At 46.8% G+C, this 20,828-nt stretch overlaps 1 protein-coding gene across 1 annotated transcript; it reads right to left on the minus strand.

The window, feature by feature from the left end:
* Positions 1-2,536: 2,536 nt before the first annotated feature.
* On the minus strand, positions 2,537-20,817 carry LOC115146204 (exocyst complex component 5). Its single transcript, XM_029688135.2, has 18 exons — positions 20,623-20,817; positions 18,909-19,003; positions 18,104-18,251; positions 17,760-17,954; positions 10,913-10,977; positions 10,616-10,644; positions 10,403-10,512; positions 10,147-10,191; positions 7,678-7,818; positions 7,482-7,564; positions 7,178-7,387; positions 6,817-6,964; positions 6,598-6,706; positions 6,324-6,444; positions 6,138-6,224; positions 5,916-6,024; positions 5,410-5,625; positions 2,537-4,367 (listed from the first exon to the last, which is right to left on the minus strand). Exons 1-18 carry the CDS (start codon positions 20,647-20,649, stop codon positions 4,179-4,181), a joined length of 2,127 nt encoding a protein of 708 aa, XP_029543995.1. The 5' UTR covers positions 20,650-20,817; the 3' UTR covers positions 2,537-4,178.
* Positions 20,818-20,828: the final 11 nt, after the last annotated feature.

Raw genomic sequence — 20,828 nt, forward strand, 5'->3', positions numbered from 1 at the left:
TTTTGTCTGAGTTTAAAAGTAGAAAGTTTGCAGCCATCCACTTCCTTGTCTGAAACACATGCTTCTAGCAAGGGCAATTTTGGGGCTTCATCATGTTTCATTTTAATGTACAGCTGTGTGTCATCCGCATAGCAGTGAAAGTTAACATTATGTTTTCGAATAACATCCCCAAGAGGTAAAATATATAGTGAAAACAATAGTGGTCCTAAAACGGAACCTTGAGGAACACCGAAATTTACAGTTGATTTGTCAGAGGACAAACCATTCACAGAGACAAACTGATATCTTTCCGACAGATAAGATCTAAACCAGGCCAGAACTTGTCCGTGTAGACCAATTTGGGTTTCCAATCTCTCCAAAAGAATGTGGTGATCGATGATATCAAAAGCAGCACTAAGGTCTAGGAGCACGAGGACAGATGCAGAGCCTCGGTCCGATGCCATTAAAATGTAATTTACCACTTTCACAAGTGCCGTCTCAGTGCTATGATGGGGTCTAAAACCAGACTGAAGCATTTCGTATACATTGTTTGTCTTCAGGAAGGCAGTAAGTTGCTGCGCAACAGCCTTTTCTAAAATTTTTGAGAGGAATGGAAGATTCGATATAGGCCGATAGTTTTTTATATTTTCTGGGTCAAGCTTTGGCTTTTTCAAGAGAGGCTTTATTACTGCCACTTTTAGTGAGTTTGGTACACATCCGGTGGATAGAGAGCCATTTATTATGTTCAACATAGGAGGGCCAAGCACAGGAAGCAGCTCTTTCAGTAGTTTAGTTGGAATAGGGTCCAGTATGCAGCTTGAAGGTTTAGAGGCCATGATTATTTTCATCATTGTGTCAAGAGATATAGTACTAAAACACTTGAGCGTCTCTCTTGATCCTAGGTCCTGGGAGAGTTGTGCAGACTCAGGACAACTGAGCTTTGAAGGAATACGCAGATTTAAAGAGGAGTCCGTAATTTGCTTTCTAATAATCATGATCTTTTCCTCAAAGAAGTTCATGAATTTATCACTGCTAAAGTGAAAGTCATCCTCTCTTGGGGAATGCTGCTTTTTAGTTAGCTTTGCGACAGTATCAAAAAGGAATTTCAGATTGTTCTTATTTTCCTCAATTAAGTTAGAAAAATAGGATGATCGAGCAGCAGTAAGGGCTCTTCGGTACTGTCTTTCCAAGCTAGTCGGAAGACTTCCAGTTTGGTGTGGCGCCATTTCCGTTCCAATTTTCTGGAAGCTTGCTTCAGAGCTCGGGTATTTTCTGTGTACCAGGGAGCTAGTTTCTTATGAGAAATGTTTTTAGTTTTTAGGGGTGCAACTGCATCTAGGGTATTGCGCAAGGTTAAATTGAGTTCCTCAGTTAGGTGGTTAACTGATTTTTGTCCTCTACAGGTGTGCCAAGCTTGTAGCATCATACCCATGACGACTTGAGGCTGTAATCGCTGACAAAGGTGCTTCAACAAAAGTACTGAGTAAAGGGTCTGAATACTTATGTAAATGTGATATCAGTTTCTTAAATAAATTATCAACCATTTCTAAAAACCTGTTTTTGCTTTGTCATTATGGGGTATTGTGTGTAGATTGATGAGGGGGGAAAAAACAACGTAATGCATTTTAGAATAAGGCTGTTAGGTAACAAAATGTGGAAAAAGTCAAGGGGTGTGAATACTTTCCGAATGCACTGTATATCTTCCTCAACCAGGTTTGATTGAATGTAGAACAAGAACAGTTTTCAGTTGTTTTGTCTCCATCTCCAGACAGACGCCCCCTGCGTGTTTGTGTGTGTAAACGTGTGTCGATGCAGGAGCTGCTCAGACTGTGGCGGCTGACGAGTAAGAGGGAACAAGTCTTATCCAGCTCTCCAGTATTGACAGTGTTACTAATCCCCTCCAGCTGTTCAAACACCCCCCGAAAAAAACCATCCCTCCCATTTACCCATGCAGGGCGTCCCTGGGGGCAGGCTGTGCCTTAGCCTCCTCTCCAGTTATAGTCTCTAGCCGGGGCCCATTCCCCCCACCCCTACCCAGGCAGCATGTATTAATCGCTGCTAAAACAAATCGTTTTCAAATGTTTGGTAGAAGGCCCAGTGTTTGCACCAGGGCCTAACAAAATATTTTTTACAAGCTATCCAGTTGTGATTAGGGCTGGGAGAATTTAATTTCCGTGGCATTGATAATAATATTAGCCTAATTAATGATGTTGTTTGACTTTGCTCAGCACTCTGTGTACCTTCTACACAACACTAGCCAGCCGGAGCTGTGGCTGAGTGCTCAGCCATCTCCATCTCGCCCAGTCTCTCCAGTCCATGACGACTGCACACATTTCATGAACCGCTAGATGTCTAATCCCTCGAACAGATTCTGTTCCTGGAGTCTAGAGAACTTTACTCTTTTAGGGAGAAATTACTCTGAGTCTGGCATGTTAAGAATACCTAATGAGTTATATAAGTATATTCCTATCACTTCCAGCACCAAGCCTACTCTCTCACTGAGTTCTTACATTTCAAACTCTTTCTTCACGGTTATTGTTAATGAAAATGAGACCAATTAAACACCATTTTTTTTATGACTCATTAAGGTAAACAGCAGTACACTGGGAATAGCTTAGCATAATACATAACTTCAGGTTTGGTCTCACCGACACTGATAGACAGACAAACAATTACCACCATAGAGAACACAGAGGCACAGCGATCTTGACCCTCCCTGGCCTCCTGTAGGCCCCGTGAAGTCCACTTAACTTTCACTCATTATCTCCTTAAGCGGTGAAGAGAAGTCCACAATGGAGAGCACGGATGGTAAGCCTCGTTGGATAAGCAGGTGTTGATCTATGCAATTACAATGACACATTCACTGACCTCTCGGACCTGTCATCTTAGCCACAGACGGACCACCCAGGACCCCCGAGTGGTTCTCAGACATGATTACGGCTGGGATCACAGCCAGTGTGTTGACCCCTCACCTCTCCCTTGAGGTCAGGGGTCGGAGAAAGGTGGTCATGTGACTCTCTCTGGCAGGCACAGCGGAGCTCTTTAGCAGGCTTGGTTCGGGAGGAGAGAGAGAAGGATGTTGGTGAGAGTAGATTCCTCTGGGAGTTCTGTATGAGGGGTGGTTGTTTCCAGTATGCAGTCAGTCAGTGCCATGACAGGCCTGAGCTATGAAGAGCTCAACTTTCTCTTTGCAGTAGCTTTAAAGTCTGTTCCTGTGTACAAGTGCAGCCACAGAATATACATTTGGCACAATCAAAACAAAATGTCGCTTTATGTTAAAGTTGAAAGCTTGGAAATCCAAGGTTGATATTACCGGTAATATGACACAATCATGTTTTGGTGGATTAGTATTTCAAAACAAGAGTCATATACATTTAAAATTCTTTGTGTTGCAGAAGTCAAGGGCAAAATGCAGGAAATTTTAGGTGAAAGGTGCAGTGAAAATGTGTTGTTTTACAGCACGTGTCAAACTCATTCTACGGAGGGCTGAGTGTCCGCGGGTGTTCATCCTCCCTTGACCTTAATTCATCAATCAAGTACACTGATTAGTAAGGAACTCCTCACAACTGGTTGTCCAGGTCTTAATTGAAAGGAAAACCAAAAACCAGCAGATACTATGCCCTCCGTGGACTGAGTTTGACAGCCCTGTTTTACAGGGTCAGTCATAGTAGTATCGCACCCCTGGAGAAAACTAGGGTTAAGTGCCATGCTCAAGGGCACATAAACAGATTATTCACCTTGTCGGCTCGAGTATTCAAACCAGCGACCTCTCGGATACTGGCCCAATGCTCTAACCCAGGGTTTCTTAAACTTTTTCAGCTCGAGATCCAAATGAGAAATTGACCGTCCTCCAACAAACCAAATTAAGAAGAAATAGTGTTTGATTATATATGTATTCTCATAACTCGCGACCCACCTCCCACAAACTCAGGGCCCACTTTGGGTCCCGACCCATAGTTTAAAAAACCCTTCTCTAACCTCTAGGCTATCTGTAGACCAACTGTGAATGGCGGTGGTCTTTCTTGGCCTCTAGGATGGACAAAGCAAAAGGTGCTACTGCAGATGAGAATGAAAGACTAACTCAGAGAAGACTCCATCCAGGTTGGCTGAATTCCGTTTCCATGGTGAGTTTTGTGAAATCATAGGCCGTGGTGATTGGACGGACCGATGGCTGGACAGCGACGCATTGGCCAGGGCCATTAGCTGAAGTGTCGTCCCAGTCTGGCCTGGCGGTAGTCCACTCTCAGCTGTACGAAGGCGTGCAGAAGGTTCCGGTCCAGGTTGGTGAGCTGCTCACCGGAGCAGACCTGTTTGAGGTTGTCTGGGGCAACCACCAGGAGGTTACACAGGGCATGGAGCGTGTCAAAGAGCTGCAGCACAAGAGGAACCTGGGGGACAGACAGTGAACCATTAGGAAACAGAGGATCCTGGGGGACAGACAGTGAACCATCAGGAAACAGAGGATCCTGGGGCACAGACAGTGAACCATCAGGAACCAGAGGATCCTGGGGGACAGACAGTGAACCATCAGGAAACAGAGGATCCTGGGGCACAGACAGTGAACCATCAGGAACCAGAGGATCCTGGGGGACAGACAAACCATTAGGAACCAGAGGTTCCTGGGGGACAGACAAACCATTAGGAACCAGAGGTTCCTGGGGCACAGACTGTAAATTATTAGGAACCAGAGGATCCTGGGGGACAGACAGTAAACCATCAGGAACCAGAGGATCCTGTGGGACAGACAGTGAACCATCAGGAACCAGAGGATCCTGGGGGACAGACAGTAAACCATCAGGAACCAGAGGATCCTGGGGGACAGACAGTAAACCATCAGGAACCAGAGGATCCTGGGGGACAGACAGTAAACCATCAGGAACCAGAGGATCCTGTGGGACAGACAGTAAACCATCAGGAACCAGAGGTTCCTGGGGGACAGACAAACCATTAGGAACCAGAGGTTCATGGGGCACAGACTGTAAATTATTAGGAACCAGAGGATCCTGTGGGACAGACAGCAAACCATTAGGAACCAGAGGATCCTGTGGGACAGACAGTAAACCATCAGGAACCAGAGGATCCTGTGGGACAGACAGTAAACCATCAGGAACCAGAGGATCCTGTGGGACAGACAGTAAACCATCAGGAACCAGAGGATCCTGTTGGACAGACAGTAAACCATCAGGAACCAGAGGATCCTGGGGGACAGACAGTAAACCATCAGGAACCAGAGGATCCTGTAGGACAGACAGTAAACCATTAGGAACCAGAGGATCCTGGGGGACAGACAAACCATTAGCGTTCTGCTAGGAGGAATAAACCAAACCTTTAACTAGGCCAAGAGGCATTTATTCAGTATCATTCCTAGCTCTACATGATGTCAACTGTTGCTACATGCGTAATGATGCTAACTCTGGTGTGACCTCTCACCCGGAAGTCCTTGGCACTTTTGCGGTACTCGGCCACGTCGCAGATGGCCAGCATGCCTCCCATGGAGCTGTAGCTGTACTGCTGCAGGTGCTCGTGGACGAGGCGGTGGAAACGCACGCCCAGCTCCGTCAGCACTGTGTCCACGTTTTTACCATCCATGGACTTCCGCACACGCTCCACCTGCCGACTCACATACACACACACCTTGGAGCAGGCCTGGGGAGCACAGGGAGGAAGTAGGAGTCGGACTGTGTAGTTCTGGTGTTAAAGGTCAAGTGAATCAATGTGCAAAAAAATAATTTGCAACTTCTACAACTATGAAGAATTCTCTGGTACTTGCATAAAACAGATGACTTTCAAGTTAAATACAGTTTTTTTTTAAATACACTGAAATTCAACAACATATTCTGAACTGCCAGGAGCAGCGTGTTTAACATGGTTTGATTCTCGCTTTGCTTTTCATAAATGAGAGCAGAGGTGGAGGCTGGGTGCAGTTCACCCCTTACTGCGGTGCACTGGATCATGACGTTGTTCTCATCTTCAGGCCTGAAGTCTGTCTTCTTCTGTTCCGTAGCCAGGATGTGCTTCATCTGTCCCACCATGCAGTTCAGTGTCCTGCAGAGAGAGGACAACACCATGACGACCACCCCTAACACACTAATAGGATACATTCACTCATTTCCCATGATGCTGTTGATAACATTTACAACACTTTGTGGTTTACTGACCTGTCTATGCCTGTGTCCAGTTTCACCTCCATCTGTTCAATCACCTCCTTCTTCTTGTGCAGGCACTCTGTCAGTTTGGGAGAGGAGCTGGTGGAGAAAGAAGGTCCATGAAGCATGAAGCCATCTAGAGAGTTGCTACCTTTTAATGGGGGGGGGTGTGATTGACAGTTCAGGCCCCACGCTAACCTGATAAGAGGCATTAGGTGGTCGTTGAACTGCTTATCAAACAGGTGGAAGATGGTGTTGGCTTGCTGGACCACATCCAGGAAGTACAGGTTGGCATTCTTGGCATCAGCTGAGGGAATGGCTGTAGAAAGAGAGAAACACACCACTTTTCTTTTTTAAAAAAGGCAAAAGAGAACAACAGAAGGATAGGAAGATGAATATACAACACCTACAAATGAAAAGTATCTGCTCAAGGTTTCACAGCCTTTACGGTGTTAGTGAGAGTTAGATGTACCGGAGAGGCCGATTTCCAGTGCGTAGTCGATGTGGTCCATACACAGGTGTTCCACCAGCAGTAGGAAGATGGAGAAGGCGTTCTTAGGCAGGTCCGAGGGATCTGAGAGCTGGTTCACAACACACAGAGACAGGAACTGATTTACTCTCAGCACTCTACAGGGATTTACTGCATGCAGTGTTATTGTCTCTCCTGTAGGTGGCAGCATAGCAGCCTTACCCTGTTGCACCTCTCGAAAGCGTGGCGCGTCTCCTGCAGCAGGTTGACCACCACCTCCTGGGAGAGGAAGGTCTCTCCGTGGGTGTCAATGCTGGGCCCCAGGGGCAGGTTGGTGCGCTGCCTGATCCGCTCCTTCAGCTCCTGGATACTGGGGAGGGGGGGTGCATTAAGGAAAAGGGAAGAGTGAACTCAAAGACCTTGCTATGATGAGGAGTGGAGAGATGAGGAACATACTATTTAAATCCATTTAACCATTTAATCCAACTGAGATCTGACCCCAAGGATGAACAAGAAGTTTTGGGTAAAGGAAGACGAGATGGAAGAGAGGGTCAGGGGGTAGAGGTGGTCAGTCACTTCCTACCTGCCCCCACCCTGTGGACGTTTCTGGTGGTTCTTGGAGTCGTAGTAGCGCTGCAGGATCATGGCGCTGCGCGTGCGGAGGTAATCTTTCTCCATTTCAATGTAGCTCTCCAGATAGGTGGAGAAGATGTTTTTAATGAGCTTGGACAGGAAGGTGTGTTTGTCTGAGCCCAGGTTGAACTCGGTCAGCTTGGAAGCCAAGGCCGTTGTCCTGGAGACACAGGGTTGCCGCGGTTTCAAAAAAGTCAGAATAGATGGTATGAGGTGCTTAGAGTGAGAGGTCAAAGGGCGAACAGCAGTATTACCTGGTATAAAGGTCATAGAGGTTTTTGAGGTATTGTTCGACATCAGAGCGGCGGGTTTCATCCAGTTTTTCTTTTACGTGGGCCTGGAATAAAAAACTGCTTAGTCAGTCCATCAGAACTGGGTCAGAGAACTAAGACATTTTTAAACCTTGTGGCAGCTGAAGATTTGGTCAATAGGAGAGAATGTCCACTGTACCTGTAGTTTGTTCTCAAAGATGTTCTGGATGAGTTTGGCCATGACGGTCTCTGGGCTCTGGAAGACCTCTCCCACCTGCTTGTTGACCCGCTGGCAGAGGAGTGCAGTGTCTTCAAACACATCACTACGCATGTACGCCCCCTGAACACAGACAGTCAGACAGAGTGAAAAAGAGAGAGAGCGAGAGAGAGGGTTAACCCCATAGAATCAGGAATTAGAATACTAGAATGGATAAAGTATTATGCCAAAAGGTCAGCCATTTTGGTCAGGGAGTTAGTCAGCCAGTGTGCTGTGATAAGATGGTGTAAAACAATGAATTTGAAGATTATCTGCACAGTATGTTTATTAGCTGACCTACCAGCTAGTTTAAGTGGAATGATTCCATATATTTTCAATTTAACTGCCAATATTCCATACAAATGCAGTCAATCCACAGCCAGACACTGGCTGAAATCAGTTAATGATAGGACTTAGACAAGTCAGAAATGCAAAAGTACTGATTTTGTATTATAACACTCACAGCTTTCCAGGGAAACAAACATTGAGACATTTATTGTCCGTTTACATATACACTGCTCAAAAAAATAAAGGGAACACTTAAACAACACAATGTAACTCCAAGTCAATCACACTTCTGTGAAATCAAACTGTCCACTTAGGAAGCAATACTGATTGACAATACATTTCACATGCTGTTGTGCAAATGGAATACCCCCAATAAAGGAGTGGTTCTGTAGGTGGGACCACAGACCACTTCTCAGTTCCTATGCTTCCTGGCTGATGTTTTGGTCACTTTTGAATGCTGGCGGTGCTTTCACTCTAGTGGTAGCATGAGACGAAGTCTACAACTCACACAACTGGTTCAGGTAGTGCAGCTCATCCAGGATGGCACATCAATGCGAGCTGTGGCAAGAAGGTTTGCTGTGTCTGTCAGCGTAGTGTCCAGAGCATGGAGGCGCTACCAGGAGACAGGCTAATACATCAGGAGAAGTGGAGGAGGCCGTAGGAGGGCAACAACCCAGCAGCAGGACCGCTACCTCCGCCTTTGTGCAAGGAGGAGCAGGAGGAGCACTGCCAGAGCCCTGCAAACTGACCTCCAGCAGGCCACACGTGCATGTGTCTGCTCAAACGGTCAGAAACAGACTGGGTGGTATGAGGGCCCGACGTCCACAGGTGGGGGTTGTGCTTACAGCCCAACACCGTGCAGGACGTTTGGCATTTGCCAGAGAACACCAAGATTGGAAAATTCGCCACTGGCGCCCTGTGCTCTTCACAGATGAAAGCAGGTTCACACTGAGCACGTGACAGACGTGACAGTCTGGAGACGCCGTGGAGAAAGTTCTGCTGCCTGCAACATCCTCCAGCATGACCGGTTTGGCGGTGGGTCAGTCATGGTGTGGGGTGGCATTTCTTTGGGGGGCCGCACAGCCCTCTGTGTGCTCGCCAGAGGTAGTCTGACTGCCATTAGGTACCGAGATGAGATCCTCAGACCACTTGTGAGACCATATGCTGGTGTGGTTGGCCCTGGGTTCCTCCTAATGCAAGACAATGCTAGACCTCATGTGGCTGGAGTGTGTCAGCAGTTCCTGCAAGAGGAAGGCATTGATGCTATGGACTGGCCCACCCGTTCCCCAGACCTGAATCCAATTGAGCACATCTGGGACATCATGTCTCGCTCCATCCACCAACACCACAGACTGTCCAGGAGTTGACGGATGCTTTAGTCCAGGTCTGGGAGGAGATCCCTCAGGAGACCATCCGCCACCTCATCATGAGCATGCCCAGGCGTTGTAGGGAGGTCATACAGGCACGTGGAGGCCACACACACTACTGAGCCTCATTTTGACTTGTTTTAAGGACATTACATCAAAGTTGGATCAGCCTGTAGTGTGGTTTTCCACTTTAATTTTGAGTGTGACTCCAAATCCAGACCTCCATGGGTTGATAAATTTGATTTCCATTGATAATTTTTGTTTGATTTTGTTGTCAGCACATTCAACTATGTAAAGAAAAAAGTATTAAATAAGAATATTTCATTCATTCAGATCTAGGATGTGTTATTTTAGTGTTCCCTTTACTTTTTTGAGCAGTGTATTTTTTAGGCTATTTATACGTAACATTTTTAATTATATTACAATATTTTAGGGTAACAATAATTCTATAACAGTAATTATGATATATCCCACATGTTTCTGCCTAAGTAAAAGCAGGAAATGCATCACTTCTTTACTAATGCCTCTATTGCCATTCATTCCAATTAGAATGGTTTGTATTTTAACAATGGCTACTATTTTCACCCCATTCTGGAACTTTGAGGGTTTATGACATAGAGATCCTATTAAATTACTAGAGGGGCTATGTTGAACCCAGACCTCAGGAATAACCTGTGGTGAGACGACAGAAGCGCTCAGGTACTCTATACTGAGCTGTTATAAAGGGTTCATGTTCAACTGAACACTGCACACTCACCTCCTGGCACTGCTTGATATATACATCCACACAGTGTGCATAGCCCTGCAGGAAACACAGACATGTCACAATCACACCTGCATGACTTCCACAATCTAACATCACCAAAAAATGACAACAAACTGTATGCATGGTTGCATAGACGCTGAATGAGACACAAGAGCATATTTGTAAGTTACAACACAACTCAAACAATAACACACATCTTCCTTTAATATGGAGACATATCAGAGTGTGTCCAGTGTTTGTGGGTCACCTTGAAGTGTAAGAGGACCGCAGCGACTTCCTGCATGCGGCCAATCTCGCCCCTACGCTGGGCCGCCGTGAACTCCTGGATCAGCTGGCGCTCCAGGTCGTGGTATTTACCTAGACACACACTCAACAGATTTAGTTGCCTTTCTTAGTATGGCTGTGTTATCACTTGTTCATCAATCAGCAACAAATGAGCATGTTGAACGCAAACACTCACTTGCAATCTTGGCCTTAACATCTGCAAACCTGTTAAGAGGACAAGGATAGAGGCATTCATCAGAGAGATATCGGACATTTAAAAAGACTGAAACCCAAAATTATATAATGTGTAGTCCCTCTAATTTGAAGTGAGTTGAATATATTCTCTCCCTCAGAAACAACAGTTAATGCAACCTAACATTGACAAAAATATTTCAGATTTTTCTATGAGATGGGCTAGAGGCAGAATAGCAGCACCTATACTGCTTACATTATACCACAGAGATCGTGTAATGCTGCCTCCAGGACTACTCACCTGTCGAATGGCAGCTCCTGGGCTATGAGATGCAACTTCTGAATGATATCAGCAGCTTCCTTAATCTGGGAGAGGGAGAAATAGGGGGAGGGAGACAGAGGAACATAAGAAATGGACATCCAGAGAGCAGACCAGCATCTCCACTTAGGGGATCATGTTAAACCAGCCCTCCTCCACCTCCTCTCTGTACACCACGGAGATGATAACAAGCAGCCGCTGCTCACCTGGCTAACGGCATCCACAGCAGCCCTGAGTTAGCAGCATATCCAACTCTGTATTGCTATGCCTCCTCTGAATGGGCTGTAATCCCACAGGAGCCTAAATCGCCTTCAATAATCTGTCCGGCCAGGGATATCTCTCTAAAGAGGGACCCTGTCAAGAACCGCCCACTCCCCCCACCCGACAAACACACTCTGGCTGAAAACCCCAGACCTAGGACAGGCCCGCCGTCCGCAACTCCCCGGTTTCTGCAGATGCCTGCCTCAGCTAACATTATTACTCCGCTCCCGTGAGGAGGATCCAGCCTTTCTGCTCGGCAAAGGTTTTCTAAGTATCTGTCCCCCAGCTAAGATTAGCTAAATCCCATGTAAGTAATGTAGCCGTCTCTCTGCAGTCAGGGTTTAGCAGCACTTGTCTCCACGCTGGCGGCCCAGCCCTCCCTTTCAGAAGGATTAGCAGAGCCTTCCCCCTTCAGCTATTCACTCGCAGCTTTCCTCTTTCCTCCTCGTCTGGAGGTATGCTCAGAAAAAGGGATCTGTCTGCAATTTCCACATCGTGCCTCTCTGGAAGCATTCTCATCCCATGTCCAGCTCCCGTCTCTGAGATTGATTACTGTTTTCTCACTAAAAGGAATTCATTGAGAGAATCCCAAACTCTTCAAAAACAGCTATGATATTCTGATAATACACTATCACATTTTTGAGGGTTGATAGGGAGGTCGCTCAGATAGTTTTGAACACTATAGACGGGTTAGGTGACAACTTCACAAAAACAAATGCGAACGCTTCAATGGGGCAGAAGGCTTCGGTGTGTTGCTGTGATTCCGGATGGCCAGATAGCTAACAACAAGGACAAGAAACTGCCATGTTGAGAAACGTAGGTGGCTCATTTCAACTCATTGTACACTATATATACACAAAAGTATGTGGACACATTCAAATTTGTGAATTCGGCTATTTTAGCCACACCCGTTGCTGACAGGTGTATAAAATCAAGCACAGCCATGCATTTTCCATAGACAAACATCGGCAGAATGGCCCGTGCAGAAGAGCTCAGTGACTTTCAACATGGCACCGTCATAGGATGCCACCTTTCCAACAACTCAGGTAGTCAAATTTCTGCCCTGCTCGAGCTGCCCTGGTCAACTGTAACTGTTCTGTTATCGTGAAGTGGAAACGTCTAGGAGCAACGTGGGCTCAGCCGCGAAGCAGTAGGCCAAACAAGCTCACCAAACAGGAATGCCGAGTGCTGAAGCGCGTGGCGTGTAAAAATTGTCTGTCCTCAGTTGCAACACTCACTCCCGAGTTCTAAACTGCATCTGGAAGCAACGTCAGCACAAGAACTCTTCGTGGGGAGCTTCATGAAATGGGTTTCCATGGCCGAGCAGCCGCACACAAGCCTAAGATCACTGTGTGCAATGCCAAGTGTCGGCTGGAGTGGTGTAAAGCTCGCCGCCATTGGACTCTGGAGCAGTGGAAACATATTCTCTGGAGTGATGAATCCCGCTTCACCATCTGACAGTCCGACGGACAAATCTGGATTTGGCGGGTGCCAGGAGAACGCAACCTGGCCCAATGCGTAGTGCCAACTAAGGTTTGTTGGAGGAGGAATAATGATCTGGGGCTATTTTTCATGGTTCGGGCTAGGCCCCTTAGTTCCAATGAAGGGAAATCGTAACACTACAACATACAATGACATTCTACATTTACATTTACATTTAAACGCTCTTATCCAGAGCGACTTACAAATTGGTGCATTCACCTTATGACATCCAGTGGAACAGTAGTGCATCTAAATATTTTAAGGGGGGGTGAGAGGGATTACTTTATCCTATCCTAGGTATTCCTTAAAGAGGTGGGGTTTCAGGTGTCTCCGGAAGGTGGTGATTGACTCCGCTGTCCTGGCGTCGTGAGGGAGTTTGTTCCATCATTGGGGGGCCAGAGCAGCGAACAGTTTTGACTGGGCTGAGCGGGAACTGTACTTCCTCAGTGGTAGGGAGGCGAGCAGGCCAGAGGTGGATGAACGCAGTGCCCTTGTTTGGGTGTAGGGCCTGATCAGAGCCTGGAGGTACTGAGGTGCCGTTCCCCTCACAGCTCCGTAGGCAAGCACCATGGTCTTGTAGCGGATGCGAGCTTCAACTGGAAGCCAGTGGAGAGAGCGGAGGAGCGGGGTGACGTGAGAGAACTTGGGAAGGTTGAACACCAGACGGGCTGCGGCGTTCTGGATGAGTTGTAGGGGTTTAATGGCACAGGCAGGGAGCCCAGCCAACAGCGAGTTGCAGTAATCCAGACGGGAGATGACAAGTGCCTGGATTAGGACCTGCGCCGCTTCCTGTGTGAGGCAGGGTCGTACTCTGCGGATGTTGTAGAGCATGAACCTACAGGAACGGGCCACCGCCTTGATGTTAGTTGAGAACGACAGGGTGTTGTCCAGTATCACGCCAAGGTTCTTAGCGCTCTGGGAGGAGGACACAATGGAGTTGTCAACCGTGATGGCGAGATCATGGAACGGGCAGTCCTTCCCCGGGAGGAAGAGCAGCTCCGTCTTGCCGAGGTTCAGCTTGAGGTGGTGATCCGTCATCCACACTGATATGTCTGCCAGACATGCAGAGATGCGATTCGCCACCTGGTCATCAGAAGGGAGAAAGGAGAAGATTAATTGTGTGTCGTCTGCATAGCAATGATAGGAGAGACCATGTGAGGTTATGACAGAGCCAAGTGACTTGGTGTATAGCGAGAATAGGAGAGGGCCTAGAACAGAGCCCTGGGGGACACCAGTGGTGAGAGCACGCGGTGTGGAGACGGATTCTCGCCACGCCACCTGGTAGGAGCGACCTGTCAGGTAGGACGCAATCCAAGCGTGGGCCGCGCCGGAGATGCCCAACTCGGAGAGGGTGGAGAGGAGGATCTGATGGTTCACAGTATCGAAGGCAGCCGATAGGTCTAGAAGGATGAGAGCAGAGGAGAGAGAGTTAGCTTTAGCAGTGCGGAGCGCCTCCGTGATACAGAGAAGAGCAGTCTCAGTTGAATGACTAGTCTTGAAACCTGACTGATTTGGATCAAGAAGGTCATTCTGAGAGAGATAGCGGGAGAGCTGGCCAAGGACGGCACGTTCAAGAGTTTTGGAGAGAAAAGAAAGAAGGGATACTGGTCTGTAGTTGTTGACATCGGAGGGATCGAGTGTAGGTTTTTTCAGAAGGGGTGCAACTCTCGCTCTCTTGAAGACGGAAGGGACGTAGCCAGCGGTCAGGGATGAGTTGATGAGCGAGGTGAGGTAAGGGAGAAGGTCTCCGGAAATGGTCTGGAGAAGAGAGGAGGGGATAGGGTCAAGCGGGCAGGTTGTTGGGCGGCCGGCCGTCACAAGACGCGAGATTTCATCTGGAGAGAGAGGGGAGAAAGAGGTCAGAGCACAGGGTAGGGCAGTGTGTGCAGAACCAGCGGTGTCGTTTGACTTAGCAAACGAGGATCGGATGTCGTCGACCTTCTTTTCAAAATGGTTGACGAAGTCATCTGCAGAGAGGGAGGAGGGGGGGAGGGGGAGGAGGATTCAGGAGGGAGGAGAAGGTGGCAAAGAGCTTCCTAGGGTTAGAGGCAGATGCTTGGAATTTAGAGTGGTAGAAAGTGGCTTTAGCAGCAGAGAGAGAAGAGGAAAATGTAGAGAGGAGGGAGTGAAAGGATGCCAGGTCCGCGAGTTTTCCTCCATTTCCGCTCGGCTGCCCGGAGCCCTGTTCTGTGAGCTCGCAATGAGTCGTCGAGCCACGGAGAGGGAGGGGAGGACCGAGCCGGCCTGGAGGATAGGGGACATAGAGAGTCAAAGGATGCAGAAAGGGAGGAGAGGAGGGTTGAGGAGGCAGAATCAGGAGATAGGTTGGAGAAGGTTTGAGCAGAGGGAAGAGATGATAGGATGGAAGAGGAGAGAGTAGCGGGGGAGAGAGAGCGAAGGTTGGGACGGCGCGATACCATCCGAGTAGGGGCAGTGTGGGAAGTGTTGGATGAGAGCGAGAGGGAAAAGGATACAAGGTAGTGGTCGGAGACTTGGAGGGGAGTTGCAATGAGGTTAGTGGAAGAACAGCATCTAGTAAAGATGAGGTCGAGCGTATTTCCTGCCTTGTGAGTAGGGGGAAGGTGAGAGGGTGAGGTCAAAAGAGGAGAGGAGTGGAAAGAAGGAGGCAGAGAGGAATGAGTCAAAGGTAGACGTGGGGAGGTTAAAGTCGCCCAGAACTGTGAGAGGTGAGCCGTCCTCAGGAAAGGAGCTTATCAAGGCATCAAGCTCATTGATGAACTCTCCGAGGGAACCTGGAGGGCGATAAATGATAAGGATGTTAAGCTTGAAAGGGCTGGTAACTGTGACAGCATGGAATTCAAAGGAGGCGATAGACAGATGGGTAAGGGAGAAAGAGAGAATGACCACTTGGGAGAGATGAGGATCCCGGTGCCACCACCCCGCTGACCAGAAGCTCTCGGGGTGTGCGAGAACACGTGGGCAGACGAAGAGAGAGCAGTAGGAGTAGCAGTGTTGTCTGTGGTGATCCATGTTTCCGCCAGTGCCAAGAAGTCGAGGGACTGGAGGGAGGCATAGGCTGAGATGAACTCTGCCTTGTTGGCCGCAGATCGGCAGTTCCAGAGGCTACCGGAGACCTGGAACTCCACGTGGGTCGTGCGTGCTGGGACCACCAGATTAGGGTGGCCGCGGCCACGCGGTGTGGAGCGTTTGTATGGTCTGTGCAGAGAGGAGAGAACAGGGATAGACAGACACATAGTTGACAGGCTACACAAGAGGCTACGCTAATGCAAAGGAGATTGGAATGACAAGTGGACTACACGTCTCGAGTGTTCAGAAAGTTAAGCTTACGTAGCAGGAATCTTATTGACTAAAATGATTAAACTCATACAGTACTGCTGAAGTAGGCTAGCTGGCAGAGGCTGCGTTGTTGACTATGTAGGCTAGCTGGCAGTGGCTGCGTTGTTGACACTACACTAATCAAGTCGTTCCGTTGAGTGTAATAGTTTCTACTGTGCTGCTATTCGGGGCTAGCTGGCTAGCTAGCAGTGTTGATTACGTTACGTTGCGTTAAAAGAACAACAATAGCTGGCTAGCTATCCTAGGAAATCGCTCTAGACTACACAATTATCTTTGATACAAAGACGGCTATGTAGCTAGCTATGTAGCTAGCTACGATCAAACAAATCAAGCCGTTGTACTGTAATGAAATGAAATGAAAAATGTGATACTACCTGTGGAGCGAAGCGAAATGCGACCGGATTGTTGAGTGCGGAAGTTCTGTTCGGTAGACGTTGGCTAGCTGTTGGCTAGCTAGCAGTGTCTCCTACGTTAAGGACGACAAATAGCTGGCTAGCTAACCTCGGTAAATTAAGATAATCACTCTAAAACTACACACTCTAAACTACACAATTATCTTGGATACGAAGACAGCAAAGACAACTATGTAGCTAGCTAACACTACACTAATCAAGTCGTTCAGTTGAGTGTAATAGTTGTGCTGCTAATCGGTAGACGGTGGACGTTAGCTAGCTGGCTAGCTGCAGGGCAGATAGCAGTGTAGACTGCGTTAGGACGACGAAATACGATAATTACGCAATTATCTATGATACAAAGACGGCTATGTAGCTAGCTAAGAAGAAATTGCTAAGATTAGACAAATCAAACCGTTGTACTATAATGAAATGTAATGAAATGTAATACTACCTGCGGACCGAGTGCAGATGCGACCGCTCGCTCCAACCCGTCGCGTGCCATCTAGACGATGGGGAAGGCCCTTTCCTGTTTCAGCATGACAATTCCCCCGTGCATAAAGCGAGGTCCATACAGAAATGGTTTGTCGATATCAGTGTGGAAGAAATTGATTGGCCTGCACAGAGCCCTGACCTCAACTCCATCAAACACCTTTGGGATGAATTGGAACACTGACTGCGAGCCAGGCCTAATGCCCAACATCAGTGCCCGACCTCACTAATGCTCTTGTGGCTGAATGGAAGCAAGTCCCCACAGCAATGTTCCAACTTCTAGTGCAAAGCCTTCCCAGAAGTGTGATGGCTGTTATAGCAGCAAAGGTAGGACCAACTCCATATTAATGCCCATTATTTTGGAATGAGATGTTCGTCGAGCAGGTGTCCACATACGTCTATGCTAGTATGGCTAAAATGTGTAAGCTAGCTAAACAACAACCGGAGAAATGTCTTTGAGAAACAACAAATGCTAATTGTGAAAATGTATTTGTTTTCAATAAACATTAGAGACGAAATATAGTTTACATGTTGTCAACAATCCTGACCAAACTCAATCTCTTTAGGACTACATGTGGGTGGATGGTAGTGTATGCATCCTGACCAAACTCAATCTCTTTAGGACTACATGTGGGTGGATGGTAGTGTATGCATCCTGACCAAACTCAATCTCTTTAGGACGACATGTGGGTGGATGGTAGTGTATGCATCCTGACCAAACTCAATCTCTTTAGGACGACATGTGGGTGGATGGTAGTGTATGCATCCTGACCAAACTCAATCTCTTTAGGACGACATGTGGGTGGATGGTAGTGTATGCATCCTGACCAAACTCAATCTCTTTAGGACGACATGTGGGTGGATGGTAGTGTATGCATCCTGACCTTTTCTGGATTGTTGAAGACATCACTGCGAAGCTCCCCATCCAGGAACTCATTAAAGTAGGTCATGAGACGCTGGGCCTCCACAGCCCTCTGCCTGGGCGTGTTCACTCCCTCCAGCTGGTCACCAAGGTGACACACCTTGGTGGCCACATAGCTGATGTGCTCGTCCAACTCCTGGAAGTGCTGGAAGGCTACCTGTATGGAGACAAAGAAGTCACATGTTTAGTGACATGATTGATGAATGTGGATAAAACAAAACATTTTCTTCAGAAAAGTCGACAGAAACTCCTGGGGATTTGGGGTTGTGGTGGGTGGTTGAGGGTCCGGTGGGCCGTGAAGCTGACCTGGTTGCTCCTCTGTAAGTCCTGCACTTTGTGTGCAAACTCCTTGGCCTCTCTGTGACACTGGTGCTCCAGCTTCTCCACCCGCCGTTGGATCTTCTCATCCAGATGCTTCAGCTCCTCTATGTGGTTCTCAAACTCCTCCAGCAGCCTGGAAGGTAAGCAGGACAAGGGCTTTATTAACACACTGCAGGCCTACCTCACATTGGTCTAGAGTAAACACTCTATAGCCATAAGGCCACTTACAGTACAAGCTGGCCTTCAACACTCTTCATTGATCTACAGTCATGAGTTTTACAGCAAACAAAGGGTAGGGAAAACTGCTTTACTATATTACTAGCATGAGTGACTGAGTAATATGGGGTTAGATTTGTCCTACTAACCTTACACTCTCTCTGTTAATATTTATAAATAGCATTGGGGGCTTAATTCTTGGGTCCCCAGATTTCAGAATCTCTACAAACTGGAAGCTTCGTCAGCTGCATTTAAAGTGAGGACTGTGGAGCAAATGTTGTAAGTCAGCACCATATTTAACAGAGTTGGAAACATCCCAAAATGATGAGTATATAATCTTTTGGCTAATTCCTTAGGTGGTGGCTACAGCTTAGGCACATTGCCCATCCCTTCCCAACGCGCACACATTCCCTCTCTGTCAGTTACTGTATGACTCAGAACTTAGTGGCCTCCCATAATGCTCTGCCTCAGAGTTATCTTCAATGGAGGTTTAAATAAAGCTTGCTGTATGGTTGGGACTAGAGCCATGATTACAGTGAGTCTGAATAAAGCCATGTCTTTAGTACAAGACTACCTTTTGGGGTCGAATGCCTCTGCTCCTCCTTTGGACCCTCCTCCAGGGGTTCTCCAGGCCAACCTCTCTATGTACTCGTCTGCATCAAAGGGCTCCTGTGAATCATATCATACACATACAGTAAATCAATGTAAATGGTGTGTACCTTACATGACATGAGCAATACTGGACCTAGCTGAGGAACGCTCAACTCTGTTCTCTTATATCGAGGTGGAGTTGAGTTTTTATAACTGGGTCGCAGGATTTGAGTCACCATCATTCGATTCCTGTAAAAATGTACATTCGTAAAACGCTTACCTGTACCTATGTTTGTCCTGTACAACTGCGGTCCTTCTGCAGGGTGCTGAAATTCTACGTAAACTGAAATCCCTTCAAAAAGTAAGCTACCTGCCAGTTCGATTCACCATAATAATTCCTTAATAATTTTGCCTACTATAATTAATATAAGTATCTGCTTATAATTTAATACATTTGGTAGGCCATATTCTAATTTCCGACATTTGGTAGGCCATTTGTATGTCAACTATAGTTTGATACATGCAGCTTCTCTTCTGTCATAACTTGTTGCCCCAGAAGACCAAATAAAGTAGTGCTCACCAGAATAATGTCTTACATCGATGGAATGAATGCATTAGTAATCTAGTTAACACTGGTAAAATTGTCTGTTTTGTTTAGTGACCGGGGAGAAAACAGTGGAAAGATTAGTCCTGTGCAAAATGTCATCAGTTTGACCAGTTTTAAGGAAATGAAAAGCTGAGAAAAATACCAAACACGTTCCTGATAAGGCTTCATTTTGGGTGCATATTTGATATGGTTGAAATACTGTCTGATGGCATAACAGTGTCGAAGATAGCACATTACACACGCATTTGCATTTTCTCAAAGAGATGCTGAAAGAAAAACATAATATTTCTCCACTGCTGTTCCCGAGACAAAATTAACATTTGTTGTATAATTACACTGCAAGAAATGAATAATTGTCCAGGAGTTACTATTATATTACGCTACATGTGAGAGGTTAAAGGTCGAAACTCAGTGTCCATATTTCAGTGACTAACCCATATAAACGTAAATGAAGAATATGATGTTTATTCATGTTTACAGGGATACCCATGAGCAGGATATCAAAGGTGCATGTAAACAGCTTTTCCCGAATAAGACCATAAACGGGATATGAGCTACTATCCGTAATAATATGCGCATGTAAACGTAGTCACTGCTTATAGCTGGGCAAGCCCATTCACAGACAGTAGTACATTATTGGGCCAACACTGGGCGTGACAAGCTAGCAAATGCAACTGTACACAATAACAAAAAACATAGTAACTAGAATTACAATTCACTGCTGGAAAGGCTCTGTTGGTCAACATATGTAGGTAACGTTAGCTACATGTTTGACAACATATCCCTGGATAAACACAGCACTGCCAACTGTATAGCGAGTGGTAGCTAGCTAGATGATGGCAGCTTCCTTTCAAAAACGCGATTTACACTCATTATAGTTATCTGGCTAGCTAGCTATAGCTAACGTTAGCCAGCTAGCTATAGCCTAATCGGAATAGGCTGGCTGGCTAGCTTGCTAGCTCGGACTTCTCGTCATATGGATGGATAGCTAGCACTGACTTCTCCTTTCTCCACCTAGCTAACATTAGCTAGCTACCTAGAACTAGCAGACAGCTACCCCAACAATACTAGAACATACAGTTCAATTTACCTCGAATAGTTGAGCAGTCGTTGACATGTTTTACTTCGATTTGCAATGTAGAAATTGCAATTCAGGCAAACTAACTGTCGGGTATGACAGACAACTGATTGATCAACTGGATTTATGTTTTGCCCTTTATTGACAACAGTTACACAGCTCTACTTCCTGTATCCAAAGCAATACAACTCCCGTGCTGAAAAAAAAAAGGTTTGGGA

The sequence above is a fragment of the Oncorhynchus nerka genome, linkage group LG18, assembly GCF_034236695.1.
Source record: "Oncorhynchus nerka isolate Pitt River linkage group LG18, Oner_Uvic_2.0, whole genome shotgun sequence".
Taxonomy (NCBI): Eukaryota; Metazoa; Chordata; class Actinopteri; order Salmoniformes; family Salmonidae; genus Oncorhynchus; species Oncorhynchus nerka.